At 49.7% G+C, this 18,047-nt stretch overlaps 1 protein-coding gene across 1 annotated transcript in view; it reads left to right on the top strand.

Annotated features, from left to right (window-relative positions):
- Positions 1-265: 265 nt before the first annotated feature.
- ABHD2 (abhydrolase domain containing 2, acylglycerol lipase) overlaps positions 266-18,047 on the top strand; it is a 42,798-nt gene continuing 25,016 nt past the window's right edge. The window contains exons 1-3 of the mRNA XM_068143408.1: positions 266-342; positions 11,365-11,451; positions 12,293-12,493. Coding sequence (XP_067999509.1) covers positions 12,300-12,493 — 194 coding nt within the window. The 5' untranslated portion in view covers positions 266-342; positions 11,365-11,451; positions 12,293-12,299. The remainder of the gene's footprint in view (positions 343-11,364; positions 11,452-12,292; positions 12,494-18,047) is intronic.

Here is an 18,047-nt window from a genome sequence, read left to right on the forward strand (position 1 = left end):
CGGCCGCAGCTCCCCGCAGGCAGCGGCAGTCCCGCCCCGTTCCCCCCGTGGACGCGCATCACCGCCCCCTATATGACTGACGTGCACCTGAGCCATCAGAACCGCGTTATCCCGCCCCGCTGCCTCTCTTCCAGCCATTGGCGTCCGCGCAGCCCGGCCAGGGCACGCCCTCACCCGCAGCTCCCCAGTCAGCCAATCCGCGCGTGGCTTGGGCGGGAGAGGCACGGCGGCGTGGCCAATGGGAGGGCGAGGGCGGCTGCTAAGGGGCCGAGAGTAGCGGGGCCGGAGCAGACGGCTGGAAGCGGCGGAGGCCGTGGTCGTGCCCCACGGCTGTGCCCGCAGGTGAGGCGGCGGGGGGCTGCGAGTCCCATCGTGTAAGGCTGAGGGGGGGTGGCTGGGCAAGCCAACCTATCGGTCTCCGTCCTTCGCTGCCTTTCAGCGGAACGGGGCCTGGAGGGGCGCGGGGCGCCAGCGGCCGGGTCTGTCAGGCGCTGGGCACTCAGGAGTGCTCCTCTCGCTTTGGCCTCCGGCTCCCGGTGCCTGCCCAGCCGCCTGCTCTCTGTTCCCTTTCTGCAGCGGGCTTGCCTTAGGTATTTATTTCCTTGAGGGAAGGTAGGGGTAGCCTTGCGGTGTGGTTCGGCCAGGCCTGGCTGAGGCACCGGGACGGGACAGGGCCGTAGGGGACCACTCTTCCCTCGCTTCTTGCTGGGCATGGAAGGTCCGAGCTGCTGCTGGTGGCCTTCCCCATCGCTTCGTGGAGGTGTGAGGCTGCCCAGGGCAAGAGAAGCGGCGATGTGAGAGCCTGTGCTCGCAGTGGGGGAGGGCTGGAGGGGGGAGAAGGTCCTGGGGGATGGCGCTTGTGTGAGTTAGACCCAGGTGAGCTGTGGACACTCTGTGCCCTCTGAATGAGGCTTTTCACTGTCACTCGTGTTTCTGGGGCCTGACACCACTGGTAGCATTTTGCAAGAACTTCTTGGCTCACTTGCTGTGTGTTGTACACCTGCCTGTTAGCCTGCGTGGTAGGACTCTCTGCTTCATTCATGACTTGTATTTAACCATCCTGTGCTGGTGTGAATCACATCTGTTGTGGCTGATGCATTGTAGATGGTGAAGTCTTCACCCAACACTATCCCTTTTGATTTTTAAGGGGTGTCTTTGCAGCAGCTTTATTCCCACAGTTATGGCTGGAGGGACTGCATTCTGTAATTGCATTCTCTTGCAGGTCTCCTCAGAGCATTCATAGTAACTTCCTCTTATTGTTGATGTGTGGCTGTCACAGGTGGGGTAATTGCTAAAGGTTCCTGTCTGCCTTTTACAGACTGTTACTCAGCTTCCACCCCACTGGTGCCTCCCTCTGTAAGAAATATCTGTGGCTTGTTAATCAGTTAAGTGGTGGAGTGTTCATCTTGCATAGCTCACTTATCAATGATTATCATGCTCAGCCATGTTTCTAGTATTGCTCAGCATGAGATGATGCAGTCACCACTGATATGGTGTTCACAGAACACAGAGTTCAGCTGTCTACACTTCTGGTATCTCTTTTTCAGCTATTGATAATGGTTTTGTCCTGTGCAGGGAGTTTTGTTATTGACAACCAGGTTTTGGTGGTTCTGTTATCTTTCTGTGCAAGGTTCACCTGCTTCACCTTCTCATAGATGTTTGCTTAGTCCTCATGTCACAACAGAAGTTTGGATGCACTGTCTTGTCTCTTCATGGAACAGTGGACATGCAGACCTTCCTACTATTCTGGCCATCATTTACTTCAGTCTCAAGGTCAAGAGTCAAAACAGGAAGCAAAGAGCTAATGTTTGGGTTCTTACTCCCCTGTTTCATCCTTAAAAGTGGTTGTGTTTCACTTCTTGCATGGGAGGTCTTCTCTGTTACTGGGTGAGTTAGCTGCACAGAGCTTAAGGCTGATTCAAGATTGTGCCAGGCTGCCCTTTACGGGGTGGATAAGGTGTGGAGGTTGGGGATGAGAGTTCCCATCTTGCAGAAGTGCTTCTGAGGAAGGTCAGCTTCAACAATTAATTTGTTCTACTCTGCTGGTAAAAGCTACATTTGCTTCTTCAGGGAATGAGCAGCAGCTGAGGCTCTTAGTGTTTCATAAAGCTGCATTACTGGGCTTGTCATGTGAAAACCTAGAGATTAACATGCTCAAATAGTCACTGTTCTGGGATGTCTGGGTGTTGGGAAGGGAAGGTGGCAGAATAACATTGATTGTCACTTATACAGCCACAGGGAGAAACTACTCAAACCTGCAGAGTTCCAGCTGCACTTCAGGATGTAATTTGATGTGCTGTGGTAAATGATGCCCTTGGAGCACTGATTCAGACCTGAAGCTGAACTTCACACAGTGATGGAAAGCTGCTGGGTGCTGCTGGATTCACACTGTCCTGTCATTCCTCCTGCTTCCTTTGCATCTTCAGCCTCTTCATCTTTACTTTTCCATGCTTCTAGCTCTGGCAGTGCCAGAACTTGGATTTGAAGAAGAGAGTTTAGCAGAGTCTCTGGTAGGGATGTACATGCTGGGGTCTCTGGTGCTTGTAGCTCCTGTTGAATGGTGCAGACACTAGCCTGAAACTGGCAAAACCCTAACTCATCATAGTTCTGACAGTATATTGAGTCTTCATCTACACTTCCATGAAGTCCTCTGGAACATCACATTCTGTGATGTGCTACTGCTCTGCATTGCTCTTCTCAGGGTGCACTGCAGATCAGCTGAACTTCTGGGCAAGTATTTGCCCTTCTTCAGCTTGCAAAGACTAAACTTTTGCAGTGGAACCTGATTGCACTGAGCTGGTGCAGTTCAGTACCAAACAATAGGTTTGATTTCACTGTTCAAAGGCAATCTGCCCTTAATGGGGAAGTCTCACATGTGGGCCAACACGTGCCCTAACCTACTCATGCAGCTGTCTTAGCCTCTTGCGTGCCCAAGGGCTTGTCTCTTCTCCAGCTGTATCAGTTGACTGGATAATAAAGGCTGTCCTGGAGTGCCAGCCTTGCTCTGCCTGCACCAGGCAGCAGTAATTAAAATGCTTTGCAAGGCAGTTCTGCAGAAACCAGGTGCTTGAAACATCTTTGTGCCTGTTTTGTGTTGGAGGTAGCAGCAGTGGAGAGAAGTGGCACCCTTGGCAATGTGCAGAAGACTTTCATCTGTATCTCTAGATTGATCAGGAGCTGCAGTTGCCTAGCACTTTCTCTACTGTTGAGAAATACTTGAGTTTCTCCTCCTCATGGGTTCAGGCTGACTGAAATAAACAGCAGTGTCAAGTTCCTCTAGTAACGTGGCCTGAGCTCCTGCAGAGGCCAAACCTGTCTGGAGCTTCTGATGTTCTAATTCCTAATCATTCTTTAGCCTGGAAAAGAGAAGAGCGAGAGGGGAGCTTATCAATACATAGAAATATCTAAAGGGAGGGGGGGGTCAAGAGGAAGGGACTGGGCTGCCTTCAGTGGTGCCCAGTGACAGCACAAGGGTCAGAGTCCAAGGCAGAACACAGCAGGTTTCACTTAAACATAAGGAGAAACTTCTTTCCATTGAGGGTGGCATAACACTGGAACAGGGTGCCCAGGGAGGCTGTGGAGTCTTCAGGTGGGTTTTGGAAGTGCTCAAGATCCTGTGCAGTCTGCTCTAGGCCAACCTGCATTAATAGGTAGGTTGGACTAGAGCTCCAGAGCTCCTTTCCAACCCCTACCATTCTAAATGGGCTGCAGCTCCAGTCAAGGTATTGAGTGCTCAGGCAGTGCCATACAGGGTTCTTATGGGAAGGGTCAGCTAGGGCAAGGGCTGGCTGCTAGTGGGAGGTTCCACAATCCTGCTTCTAAACTTATTTATATCTTCCAAGGTGCTTTTGCATAGGCATGCAGGTTCCAGGAGGCTTGTGCTGAGAGTGTTCAAGCTTGGCTGCCCCTTAACTGGAACACTCAGTTCTGTGAAGTGTCGGTTTGGCACAGGGGAGGATGAAGGATTGCACTGAGCAGAAGAAGCAGATGCACAGTCAGTTGGTGAACATCCTTGGAAGCAGGAAGGACAAAATGTCCAGAGATGTCTGTGATGTTCCTAACCTCCCACTCAGGCTCAGCAGGAGGGTGGACAGTGTGGCCCTTCAGACCTTGAGTTGCTGGTGGGCGCTGTAGCACTCCAAGCATTCTGATAACGCTTGTGTGATCTACAGCAGTGGCAGCAACATCTTGGTCAGGTGCTGGCTCTTTGTGTTTGCTTCTCTTGCCTTGATGTGTTGCTTAATGTCTAATGTCATTATGTGAATTAAGCTTCTCTAGCTTGAGCCTTCTCTCTGTCACGGAGAGCCTGGGAGAATGACTCTGCAAATGTTCTGTGGTGCTGTGGAGCAGAGCTGCTCCCTAGGGGAGTGGGGAAGGGAACAAAAGAAGCAAGGTGTTTGAAGACCTCAGAGTGAAGTGGCACCTTGGCTTTTGGGTATGTAAATGTTTTCAGACTGCTTGAACTGGACTAGTCTTGAGTAAAGTCCTCTTAGCTGTGTTGTGGTCTGCTAGATGATCTTCCCCTGCTGTGCAGCTATTTCGATGTGGAGCCTGCTCCTCACTTCATCAGCTGTGCCTCCTGCAACTGAGCAAACAGCTGTGATGTGCTTGGACTTTGGGCTGCTCCTCTGAGCTCTGTGCACTGTGTGGATGGAGAAATTTGAGTCTGAGGGTAAAGATGGCTTTTGTTGCCCAATAGGATGTTGCTTTTCAAAATGCAGTGAAGGAAGCAGACTCCTTGATGGTCTGTAACACTTTGTATTGGCTCACTTGGCTAGCTGTGGCCTGATGCTAGCAGCATGCCCTCAACTATTGAGCACAGGTTGTCAGGGTCTATGCAGTGTGTTTATTCCACTTCTTCCCTTGAGCTTAGTGCTGCCCACTGACACAGGACTAGATGGTAGGCAAAGTGACACCTGCTGATGCTACAAGACTGTGGAAAGGTTATGGCCAGTATTTCTTCTCTGTGTCTAAAACTAAGCTTGGCCTCTTCTACAAGGACCTGAAGCTCTGCCCTGTAGTGCCCTAAGACAGTGGTTAGGGGATGACAAAGCCCTAAGTCTCTGCACTAATAGATGCCTTTAAGCCTTATCTTTAAGACAAGATGCAATTAATTGATTTCTGTGGAGTCATCAGAGCCTTGCCTTGGCTTAATCTTGTACAACAGGGGCATGCACTAATAAACTTCTGTGTACACAATGAAAGCTAGCACAGTAGTTTTCTGTCCATCTGTGACAAGGTGGTACCCAGGGAGCACAGCAACCTCTGGATAGCAGACAGCAGCTGCCACTCACACAGTAGCAGCTTTCATCAGTTACAATGATAGTGTGAAGGGAAAAAAAGCAGTTCCTGTAGTTGGAAGGAAGTTAAACTCAAGGCTCATTTGCCTGTAAACCAACCTTCCTGGGGAAGGAAAAGGCCTAAAAGTCTGTGGTCCTGCTGGCTAGAAAATTCTTCTCAGGTGCTAAGCAAGAGGGCTGGCTGCACGTGTCAAGGCAGCTTAGGTGCTTTGCTTCTGCTCTGAAGATGTAGAAAATTTCAGAGTCAAAAACCCACCAACCCTCTGGTTCAAGGCACCTGTTTCTCTGCTGTGCTGGTGGTGCCTGGGGCTGTGCCCTTTATCCCTGTAACCTCACAGTACCTCTAAATCCAGTGTGCAAGCCAAGTGTTTCATCCAGTGGAAAGGTCAAATTCCAGTGAAAGCAACAGCCAAGAAATTCTGGTTGGGACATGGTATAAACACTACCTGCTGCTTCATATCCTGGCCTGGGTGCTGGCTGTGGCCCAGGGCAGAGTGATTTGCACCGAGCACTTGTGTGTGCTGTGCAAACAATGTCCTTGTAGGCATCCTCGCGATGGGACGTGTCCCTCTGCCCGCAGGTGAAGCTTGACAACAGAACTCTGGTGGACTTTGCCAGGCTTCTGATGACTCTGGCAAGGACTGAGCTTTGTTCCTCATGAAGGGTTCAGCTCATTCCTTATAGCTGCTGTGCTTTGAGCTCTGAGCATGACCTGGCTGGTGGAAGTGGCCAGGAGTAGGGTGTGATGCATGCAGATAATCTCAGCGCTGGCTTCTGACGCACTCTCTTCTGAGCGCCCGTGGAAGATAACAGGAGGTTCTGCATGGTGTAAGCTTGGGTTGGTGAGATGCCAGTCTCAAAATAAGCAGTGTGATGTCTTGTGTGCTTAAACATAGTACTGGTGTGGCTCTAAAACCCTTCTACGGATGTACTTCTCTTTTTTTGAGACCTTAAAGTAGCAGTTTGGGTTTAACACCTTTCTTCCTGGGTAAAAACTGCTGGGTGAAAGGCTGTGCAAGAAAGCTGAAGGTCCTTCATGATTCCTCTTGCTCAGAATCATAGAACTGTTAATTTTGGAAGGGACCTCAAGGATCATTCAGTTCCAACCCCCCTGCCATGGGCAGGGACACCTCACACTACAGCAGGTTGCTCACAGCCACATCCTGCCTGGCCTTCAAAACCTCCAGGGATGAGGCTTCCACCACCTCCCTGGGCAACCTGTGCCAGACTCTCACCACCCTCCTGGGGAAGAACTTCTTCCTAACCTCCAATCTGAACCTACCCATTTCTAGGTTGTTCCATTCCCCCCAGTCCTATCACTCCCTGACAGCCTAAACAGTCCCTCCCCAGCTTGCAGTACTTGTGTAGCTCCTGTGACCTCTGACTGTCCTCCCGTGCTCTACAGTAGCTTAGTCTGGCAGCCTTTTCCATCCAGGTATGCTGCTGTAGAGTCCTTCCTGGGTGTGTATGTGCCTTGTGTATGTTTTCCTCTGAGTGGTACCCAGTCATCTTCCTCTGCAGTTAAGCCATTGGAAGCTCAGCAGTGTGACAGGCTTCCATGGACTTCCTGGAGTGAAATGCAAATGAAATGCTGGCATGAAACTTGGCTTTGTTTAAAGAAGCCTTTGGAATGCTCTGACTTTCCACCCTTTAAAGTTCCCCTCTCCATAATGTGGTTCTAAATGCCTTCCCTGGTAGTGCCAGGCCTGTGACTTCTGCTTTTGCAGTGTGTCTCTTGGAAGAGGCACCAGCTTTGGCTGCTATTGAAGATGCTTCATTTGATGGAAGCATCCCCCAAGTTCAGTGAAGCAGCCTGCCTTCTTCCCCTTCAGAGTGGGGAAACCCCTGGTTTCTGATCTGAGTCTGCCTCTTTCAAGTGGGATGAGTTTGCTTTTCTCTTGTCTGGCAGATTTGCTTTCAGAGTTTTACTCCTCAGGCAGGCCCTATAAATAAATGAAGCAAGTCCAAGAAATGTCTTGTCTGCCTGGAGAGAGCCTCTCTGGCTCTTCTCAGGCTTAGTGGGGAATAGAGGATGTTGCACTGTGTGGCAAAAGCTGGAGAACCATAGGGAAGGGGATTTTTAGAGGCTCTGAGTGTTGGCTAGGCATGCTCCCTTGGTTCAGTGTCCAGCTGAGCTCTGACAGCAATACTGAGCCAGTACACTGACTGCTGGGAGGGCAGCAAGGAGGCTTTTGTGTCAAACTACCATTGCTGGAAACAGGATTCTTCAGTGAATGTGATGAAGCATGAAGTACCTTGCTAGTGGAACCCCTCTCAGAGAGGCTGTCTTTACTTCTTGTCTGTGGGGAGTTGTGTGCAGCTGCATCTTTCCTTTAGCCCAGAGCACTTCTAATGCTTCAGTGAAATGTGCCTGCCAGGCTTTCAGCTGCTCATTAAAAGCCCCGAGGGAAGGACCCTATGGGAGTGGTTTCCTTCATTGTTTTTCTCTCTTAATGTTTGCCTTCCAGTATGCAGAGTCAGGCTCAAGCTTGGCATGGGTGGAGGAGCTGTGATGCTTGGTAGTCACCAAATCCTCTGCGTGCCCTGCTGAGTCACAGAGGGAGGCGACTCCTGCCCTGGAAGAGTCTCCTCTCCCCAGGAAACCTGGGACAGAAATGGTATCCGGGTCTCAGAGCTGTTGTCCATCATGAATTCACTTACTCTACAAATAAGTATCTGTCTCTTCCCCCCCCCCCCCAAACCCACTCTCTTTCAAAGGATACCTAAGGAATTTGCTGCAGCTCCACTGGCTTTTGCTGTGCTTGTTTCTCTTCCTGCCTTGGGGACACGAGGGTTTGCTCATTCCACTTGTACAGGTCAGGTTAACAGCAGTGCTGAAATGTTTCCTGTGATTTGTTATACATTTTCCCCACCACCACCTTTTTACTCTGTGATGAAAGTGGATGTGGGAGGTTATTACTTGAAAAGACTGCCAGCCCAAAGGGCTGTCATGCCTGGAAGTGATTGTTAGTGAAAGAATTACACACTTAAGGTGCTGCTTGGCCCAAAGAACTTCAGCTGCTTTGTGTTCCTCTGTGTGGATCTCAGAAGGCAGCTTGATGGCTTCCAGTGATACATCTGCTGCCTCTTGTTTAGCCTGCTACAAGTGGCTCTAATGTTCTGCATAGAGAAAAAGGCCAAATGTTTGTCTGATATTGAATGCTTGACCCATTTAGAGGAGATCCTGGATTAAAATTGGCCTGGCTCAACCCTGGTTGTCTGGCCTTTTTCATGGACAGGCTTATTGGGTCAGTGCAAAGAGGGCTTAACCAAATGGAAGCAAGGTGACCTCATCCCTGCCAGTTAATAGGGAGGCATTTGTCCTATGTGACTGGAGGCAGAGCTCTCAAATCATGGAATGATTTGGTCTGGAAGGGACCTTCTGACCTTACAGTGGTGGAAGCAACCACCAGGTGAATGGAAACATCCTGTGCCACCACCCCAAATAGTATCCTGGACCTTGAAAAGCAAGTTTTATGGTGACATGGTGAGCCAGACAGCACTGAGTCAGGCAAGGGGATTCACTGCACATCCAAAACTGTGCCAGGACAAACAGCCTTAGGCAGAGGCAAGCCCACACTTGCACCAAGCACCAGCAGGAGAAGGACCTGAGTGCACTTGACAGGGAAGGATGAGGAAGTCTCATGGCTGCCTGAAGAAAATCCTGAAGGATTTCTGTTAGAGGTGAGACTAGCCAATCAATTAAATCCCATTAGCTGTGCCTAGCAACAGCTGATCCTCCTGAATGTAACTCCAAGCTAGGGTGCTGTTTCTAAAGTGGCAGCAAGCTAAAATGAGGCCCAGAAATAGCAGGGAAGATGTGATGTGTTTGTAAGCTGAAGATAATGTGGGAGAGAAGACTGTCAGGGGGATGCAGCTTTGCTAGGCCAGGGATGTTGAGTCACTGGTACCATGACTAGTTGTGCCCAGTCTTACTTCTAACAACTCCACTGGTGGGAAAGCTGCAAACTAACTTAAAATCCAAGTAGCAGGAAGGGCTTGGGTAATTTGTGTAGCAGTGTCTCCAGATTTCTAGTTAAAACCATGAAGATGGCAACAGAGCTTCAGGGAGTTTCACCTGGGGAAGATTTGCTTGGGCACTTGGCTGTCCTTGAGCCAGTGACTGTTCAGGAATCACAGAATTGTCAGGGTTGGAAGGGAGCTCAAGGCTCAGCCAGCTCCAACCCCCCTGCCATGGGCAGGGACACCTCACACCACAGCAGGTTGCTCACAGCCACATCCAGCCTGGCTGCAAACACCTCCAGGGATGAGGCTTCCACCACCTCCCTGGGCAACCTGTGCCAGTGTCTCGCCACCCTCATGGGGAAGAACTTCTTCCTAACATCCACTCTGAATCTACCCATTTCTAGTTTGTTCCATCCCCCCCAGTCCTATCCCTCCCTGACACCCTCAAAAGTCCCTCCCCAGCTTTCTTGTAGTCCCCTTCAGATCCTGTAAGGCCACAATGAGGTCACCTCAGAGCCTTCTCTTCTCCAGACTGAGCAGCCCCAACTCCCTCATTCTGTCCTCATTGGAGAGCATCTCCAGCCTTCTGCTCATCCTCAAGGCCCTTCTCTGGACACCTTCCAGCACCTCCAGATCCTTCCTGTACTAGGGGCTCCAGAACTGGATACAGTAATAAAGGTGGGGTCTTACCAGAGTAGAGAGGGAGAATCACCTCCCTTGCCCTGCTGGCTCTGCTTCTCTTGATGCAGCCCAGGATGGGATTGGCTTTCTGGGCTGCAAGTGCAGGAATTTGCTCTGCTCTTCTGCTGGTACCTTCCCTGGAGAAACCATTGCTGTGCTCTGCCTGTTGTCTTCCACATAGTTGGTAATAGTGTTGGTGAGAGTCTAAGTATGGAAGTGAGGTGGCATAGTGCAGCTGGGCACTGCCCTCACAGCCTTCATTGAGGCAATGTCATTTTCTGCCTGGAAGCATAAATGGCTTTTTGTAGCCCACTCTTCTCTGCTCTCTACCATGAAGCTCAGAACTGGGGGGGGGGGGGGGGAGGGAGATAAAAGCATCAGAGTTGCCAACTCTTAAATGTCTCAGCTTCCCTTCACCCTCTGTTCTTCTGCAAGGCAGATGGTTATGGTGGCAGCAACCTGCAGCTTTCCAGCAGGCTGGTAATGGATAGCTGATGTCAGAGTTGTGTTCTTCCAAGGGGTCTTGGTGTAGCTGCATTGAGGACATAAAATGCTTCTGAGGTTCTGTCTTTGCTCCAGTGAGTGAGACTTTGCTGTGGCTTATCCTGTTGGTGTGGGGCTTGGAGTTGGAAGCAGCAGCTGTGGTGGAGAGCAGGCAGTTCTGGAGCCTTTCCTTGGAAGCCCAAATTCTCTGGGGGCTGGCTGTGCCTGTAGAGAATCCAGTTCTAATTGTAAATGGCTAGAAGCTGAAAGCTTGCTCTCTTTTATTGGCCTCATCAAATGCTTGTAAGAAGCCTTGGTGCCTGTGCACTGGTGTTAATTGGGTGGCTGTCTGAGGCTCCTGGTGGCTCTCACCAGCCTGTTGAAGTGTGAGATGTTGTAACTTCTCAAAAAAAAGGGAAGTGTGGGAACAAGCAGAGACTGTTTACGAGCTTCCATCTGTGGGAGTGTGCTGCTTTGCTAAGCCTGAGTGGAAGGAGCAGGAAACTTCTTTCAGACTGGCTTCCCACTTCAGTGACAGTGCAGAGAGTGCAGGAAATGGAGGAGAACAGCAGCCCCTTCCTTCTGGCCTTTTAAACACCAAAGGATTGGGTAGGTGTAGCTGTTACTGTCTTTATAGAGGTGGTAACACTGTACTCTGCTGGAAGTTCAGAACTAGGCTTTGGTTTCCCTTCCTGCTTTCTGTCTCTTGAAGGCACCTTTTGGATCCTGCCTGGGAATTAAGCTGCAGGCAACTGATCTGCTCTAGAGCCTGCTCCAGGGCAAGAGCTTTGATGCAGATGGGCTAGAGCTGAAGTGCTTGTGACTGAATACATGAATCAGTTGCAGTATCTGTGGTGTGATCTCTGTTAGTGTTCTTCCCTTCCAGACAAGGTGGAGCCTAATCAGTGATGATTTGCTCTTCCTCCCTTCGCAGGTCAGCTTGGGTAGCACGTGGATCCAGAGGGTGACTTTTCTGCTGAGGACTGGCAATTGCTTCTGGCTTGAAGAACAAGTGACATTGGTAAGGTTGACTTGTCAGCTGCTGTCTGACTTGGGTTCCCCATGGGGCTAAGGACAAGCCCACTCTCATACAATGTGAGGGAAATCTCCCTGTAATACCTGCAGACAGCTGTTGGAAACCTCTTCAGAAGGAGCTGGGTTGGTTTAGAAATTTGGCTTCAAGCAGGAAGGATGTTGTCCTGTGGAGGTTTTGAATGCTTTCCCCTGCCCCACTTCCTTGTACTCTGAAGCCCCTGAAAGGGTAGATGTTAATCTGGTCATCCTTCAGCTGCTGAACTACAGTGAAGCAGAAGCAGTGCTGAACTTCCTGGTACCTAGTGAGCACCTTCATGCAAGAGTGAGTTACAGCATTCTCATGGACTTGCAAAACTCAGCAACTCCTCCAAGTTCTCCTTTACAAGCCTGACTTGTACATGAGAGGCACATCCAAGGCTGCTGGCATGTCTTTATAGCCTGGCTTGTGTCTTTATAGCCTGGCTTTGCCCTCCCTGTCTGTTCAAGCTGCAGAGTCTTGGCCCAGATCCACTGACAGTCTGCAGGCTGCACACCTGAGACACGTTTAATTCTGGTGCAGCACTGATTGAGGAATAAATCTTTCCAACTGCTCATCCTTCTGGGGATCAGGGAGGGTTTAAAGCAGTACAAACCAAACTCCATTTCATCTTGGTTGTAGTCGAAGGCACAGCTTGGTTTCCTCTTGATTGTAGTCGCTCCGCTAGGATAGTTGTGGCAGCAGTCACTGGCCACGGCAGTTGGTGAGCAGAGTCTTGTAGTTACCATGGCCATTTCACTGCTGGGCACCAATGTCACTGCCGTTTTTCCCCCCTGGTTTCCCTTTGCAGGCTCACCATGAGTGCGATGCTGGAGACGCCGGAGCTGCCGGCGGTGTTCGATGGGGTGAAGCTGGCTGCCGTGGCTGCGGTTCTCTACGTCATCGTCCGCTGCTTGAATTTGAAAAGCCCAACTGGCCCTCCTGAGCTCATTTACCAGGACTCTGCATTGGCTTGCTTCCTGCTCAAATCCTGCCCACTTTTGACCAAAGAGTAAGTAATCTCTCTTTTTTTGCCCCTTTAAACAAGCTGACTTGTGTTATAAGGAGAGCGAGCTGCGCTAGACCCTGCTTCTGCCTAGTGTTAGCCTGAGTGCAAGTGGCTGTCAGGGTTGTTCTCTTGGAGATATAGCTGTAGAATCCTAGAATGCCTCAGGTTGGATAAGATGTTAGAGATCATCTATTCCAGCCTGCTTACCAAGGGCAGGGACACCTCTCAACTACACTCAGCTGCTCAAGGCCTCATCCAGCCTGGCCTTCAACACCCCCTGGCAGGAGGCAGCCACAACCTCCCTGGGCAGCCTGTTCTAGAGTCTCACCACCCTCCTACTGAAGAGCTTCTTCCTCACATCCAGTGTAACCCTGCTCTCCCTCAGCTTCTAACCATTTCCCCTCTCTAGACACCCTCAGGAAAAGTCCCTCTGCAGCCTTCCTTTAGGATCCCTTCAGGTACTGGAAGGCAGCTCTAAGGTCCCCCTGGAGTCTTCTCTTCTTCAGACTGAACAACCCCAGCTCCCTCAGCCTGTCCTCATAGCAGAGGTGCTGCAACCCTTAGATCATCTTTGTGGCCTCTTCTGGACTCACTCCAACAGTTCTGTGCCCTTATGATGGGAGCACCAGAACCAGATATGTTCCAACTTAATTATTGCTGGTGTCCCATGTACCTGGGTTTAGGACTAGGTGGTCTTGTGCTGGGCTCTCCATGGACCCAGGGAAGAAGTCATCCCTGCCCCTCTGTATAGCAGCTGTGTGCTGATATTTTACTGTCCCAGCACCACATAGCCCAGTGTCTGTGGAGACAGGGCAGGGGCGGAGGTACTTGTTCCTCTTGTGTTCTCTGTTGGGGAAAGAATTTGTTTGGGCTCACTGCAAGGAAATGCTTTCATGGTGTCTAGGCACTTCTAATGAAGGCAGGGGTGGCTGTTATTTTTAGAGTGCCTCCTCTTACTTGAAGTGCCTTAAGTTCATTGAAAACTAATGAAATCATGTACTAGGTAGAGCACATCATCAAAACTGGCTTAATAAAGTAATGACTTACTGGCCAGCTCTGAGCCTGTTGAATCCACTGTCAGGCTGACCTAATGCCAGCTTGTGTTTGAGCAGCCTGATCCTTGCCCTTCCATTCTAGAACCTCCAGAATCTGTGCAGCTGCCCTTACCTTCAGCACTAATGGGAAGCATTTGCTACAATTTGCTGAGGCTGTGGAAGGACAAGGACTTTGATTGCAGCACTTCTTCTGCAATCACTTGGAGAACTTGCAAGTTCTATTTAGAAGCTCTAAATACCTCAATTATCCAGTAAGAGCTGAGTGCAGCTGCATGATCCTTTTGGATATCAAAAGTCAAGCTGACTTAATGATAGCCCTTCTAGGGCACATGAGAAGCTTTTAGTGGTGCTGTTAGGTGGCCTGATTGCATAAGGTGTGAGATCTCAGGCCATAGGATCTGTAAACTCTTGGAGGAAGCTGCTCTCTGGTTTAAACTGGAGCACAAAGAGAGTTCCCTGATACACTAAGGAGGTTCTAGTTACTTGATGCTTCTTAGGGAAGCAACTGCTTAGCAGTTAAGTCATAAGCAAGAATCCAATTTCACTGCTCAGCTTCACCACACTCAGTGGGAGGTAACTGAAGTGTGTATCATAGGCAGTTGTCATCTTGGTGTTGGCACTCCAGACTGCCAGGTCCCTATTAAAGACAGAGCAAGCAGGAAGCTGTGCTGACTGCCAGTCATGAAGTCATATTAGTATCAGGCTAAGCTTTGGAAACAGATTGTAAACTAATTGAGTCCCTTTCTACTCCTGTTTCTGCTCTGTTCTTATGGTGCAAGCTCCCAGCACTACTGTATTAGAGATGTGTTTTGGACTTGCACTCAGTTTATAGAGCAAAGTGTTCCCAAAGGAGTGAAAATACAGAACATGGCTAAAAATTGCAGTACATCTGCTGTGTATCAGCTGCAGGAGTGAAGGGCTGCTTGTGGAACCCTGGTGCTGTGTTTAATAGTGTGCAGGCTTGGGTTGTTTGGCATTCTCTGCATCAGCTCAGACTTGCCAGCTTCTCTCAGAACTGTAGCAGTGATTCCAACAGGCAGAGGACTGCCTGAAAGGTTTGTGTCACCCCAAGAAACAAACTCAGCTGAAACAAAGGAGAACAGCCTGATAGGTTCAGTTTTATCTGTGTACCTACCTTGGGGGAGACAGGAGCATCATTGCTGTTGGGGATTGAAAGGGTTTACAGGAAAGACAACTGCAAGGATGTGTAGGGATTGATTTTTGGGGTGATTCTGCACCTTGACTGTGCTCTGCTGAAATCCCATCTCCAATACTGCAGCCAGTTCTGGTGTCCCAGCATAAGGAGGACACAGAGCTGGTGGAGTGAGTCCAGAGGAGAGCCTCTAAGCTGATCAAGGGCTGGAGCACCTCTGCTATGAGGACAGGCTGAGGGAGCTGGGGTTGTTCAGCCTGGAGAAGAATCCAGGGGCACCTTAGAGCTGCCTTCCAATAGCTGAAGGGATCCTCCAGGAAGGCTGCAGAGGGAATTTTCCTGAGGGTGTCTACAGACAGGACAAGGGGAAATGACTTGAAGCTGAGGGAGAACAGGGTTAGACTGGAGCTGAGAAGCTCTTCAGTAGGAGGGTGGTGAGACTCTGGAACAGGCTGCCCAGGGAGTTTGTGGTTGCTTCCTCCCTGGGGGTATTGAAGGCCAGGCTGGGTGAGGCCTTGAGCAGCTGAGTCTAGTTGAGAGGTGTCCCTGCCCATGGTGAGGAGGTTGGAGGAGCAGATGATCTCTGAGGTCCCTTCCAACCTGAGCCCTTATGTGGTCTTAACACTGAACTTTTTCAACACAAATGAAGAAATTAAATCAAAGAAGTCCTGTCCTCAGGCATGAAAGTCACCTGGAGACTAAAGGGGAGCAAATGTATTTAAATCCTGCTATTATGCATGAAATAGTTGGGAGGACTAATTAGCAAAAGGGGGGGGGGGGGAACCTGATGTGAAAACAGCTTGTGCCATCCTCCACTGCAAAATCTTGCAAGGCTTTGATTGCTTGCTAATTATTCAGAGTGTGAGGAAAGCTGATTAAGCAGCTCTTTTCAGCTTCCACTGTGAAAGCAAAATGAGTAGCCCAACAATCCCTCCTGTTTAGATCAGGACTGGGCCTGCTGTACAGATCTAAGAGCAGCTCTCTACAGCTGTGAACTGGCTTTCAGACCTGGCTGCTGCAGCTCCTTTGTGCTCAAAGGAGGGGAAGGGCTGAGGATGTTGCTGGGGGAGGGGGACACACAAAAAGAAGCAACTTTAAAAAGGTGCAGAAATAAGCAAAGTTATTTTGTGTGCAGCTGTGCAAAAGTGTTTTGGGGGTGGGGGGGAAGGCTTCTGGATTTTATTTGCCTTCTGTGGTACCCTCCTCACCTGTGAACTTCTTCAGTGCATTTTAACTGTGGTGCCATTCAGTAAAACCAGGCAGTGGGGGATGAATAATTGAAGAGCTTTGGCCTGCTTCAGGTGGCTGTGTGCCAGGTACCTTGTACTTGCAGATGTTAGAGCTGCTTTTTACAGCTCTCTAACTGCTAAAAGCTTTCTACATATTGACCAAACACTGGGAAGCAACAAACTCTCTTCCTGGGGCTTCTCTTATTTCCCTTACAAGCAGCTTCCTTTCCCTTTCTCATATCCAGCCCTGTACTTGGGCTTCCCAGGTGAAGTAGCACAGTCAGACCCCTTCTTCCTTCAAAGAACTGCTGCTTGCATGGAAGCTCTTGGTGCCCTCGCTTGGGCCTAGCCCCTGGCTGCAGGGGTTCCTGCCCTTCAGATGGGTACAGACAGCTGCCATCTGTTCTCTTGTTGCTGCAGAAATGCAGCCCTGGCTCTTTGATTCATGAGCACAAATCTGGCCAGTGCTTGCTGTGCTGGGTTAGACCTTTGCTTGTCTGTTCCCAATTTCTTCCACCATGGAGTGTGTGTCTTTATTCCTGCAGAGCAGTGGCACAAGTGTCATCCCCCTGGAAAATAATTATCCTTGCTGCCTGCACTGTTGTCATTAGCAAAGGCAAGCTCCTCAGAGTGAGGCAAATGCCTGTCAAGCCTGTTAGTAAACACTGTCAAAGATCCAGCCTAGATCCTTCTGATCCTTTGTTCACACAGTAACCTACACTGGATAAGCAGGCTGCCTGGAACCAGAGGAGCCTTTTGCACTGTCATTGCTTTCCTCCTAGATGCAAAGAGACGAGCAGTCAGAAAAGCTCTCTTCAAGCTTTTCAATGTTCTTTGCTTCCATCTGATAGCAAACAGTGTTTGATTCCTGTCAACTCCTTAGTGTTTTACCCTGGGAGGAACACTTCCAGGAGAATAATAAACTAGAAGAGCAGTGTTCCTCTTGAAGCTTTGGCAGGGGAACATGTTGAGAGGTAGAGAAGAATGGCAGCTCCCTATGGATCTCTTGAAGGGTTGACCTCAGAGAGAAGGAACCCCAGGGGGTCTGAGTCCTGCTTAGGTGCTCTGCTTGTAGCAGCAGCAACAGCCCTGTGTTCTCTAGCTCTCATCAGCCAGGAACACATGCTGTAATATTCCTGTCCTGCTTGGACTGGAATACTTCTTGTAGTCCCTGAAAGGTGAGGGAGAGTGTGGGGTGCACTTCATTAAATAAAAGCTGCCTAAACTGGGAAGAAGACAATTGAACCAAGGGGGCCAGGCTGTACTTCTAAATGGTCCTGACTTCAGACAGTTGCTGTGGGCAGCAAACAGGTCTGCTCCACTTATGCTTGTTTCTTTTTCAGAGGGAAGAAGTTCTTCAGTTGGAGAGTGGTGAGGCTCTGGAATAGGCTGCCCAGGGAGGCTGTGTCTGCCTCTTCCCTGGGGGTGTTGAAGGTCAGACTGGATGAGGCCTTGAGCAGCTGAGTCTAGCTGAGAGGTGTCCCTGATCATGGTGGGGAGGTTCCTTTCCAACCTGAGCCATTCTGTAACCTGGAAGCTCTGTAAGCTGCTTTACTCCTTTTGCTGTTCTATATTTGCTGTGCCTTTGCCACCCTGAGCTCAGCTGCTCTCTGTGTTTGAGGGAGAGAGAGTTGAAATCCAAACAAACCCGACCAAGCAACAAAAGCCTCAGCAGTTTATTCCTAAAGAACTCTTCTAGAACAGAGGGTGAAGTAAAATGAAAGAGAGAGGTTCTAAGTGATAGTTTAAATTGACTAAGAAAGATTCAGAAGGAATCCCTCCAGGTATTAAGTGCAGACCTTCTGAGGTCTGACAAGTTGGACTCAATCTTTGAGGTCTCTTCCAACCTTAGTGATACTGAATACTGAACCCTGCAGACTTTTAGATGAGCTTTCTTGATTTGAATGGAGATTTCATTCCCCAGCATCAAATAAGAGAAGGCTCAAATAAAGGTTTTTTGTGAAGCATCCTTTAAATAGCTCCAAAGTACTCTGTAAAGGGTGAGAGGGGGAATAACTTGTCACCTGTTGTAATGCAGGCAGCAGTTCTCAGGGTGTTCCTCAGCATGGGCACGCTGCAGGCTTTTTGCCTTCTTGCCATCAGTTTCTGAGGCACTGAAT

Source organism: Melanerpes formicivorus, unplaced genomic scaffold (assembly GCF_026170545.1).
Source record: "Melanerpes formicivorus ecotype bairdi unplaced genomic scaffold, bMelFor1.0.p_v2 SCAF_10, whole genome shotgun sequence".
Taxonomy (NCBI): Eukaryota; Metazoa; Chordata; class Aves; order Piciformes; family Picidae; genus Melanerpes; species Melanerpes formicivorus.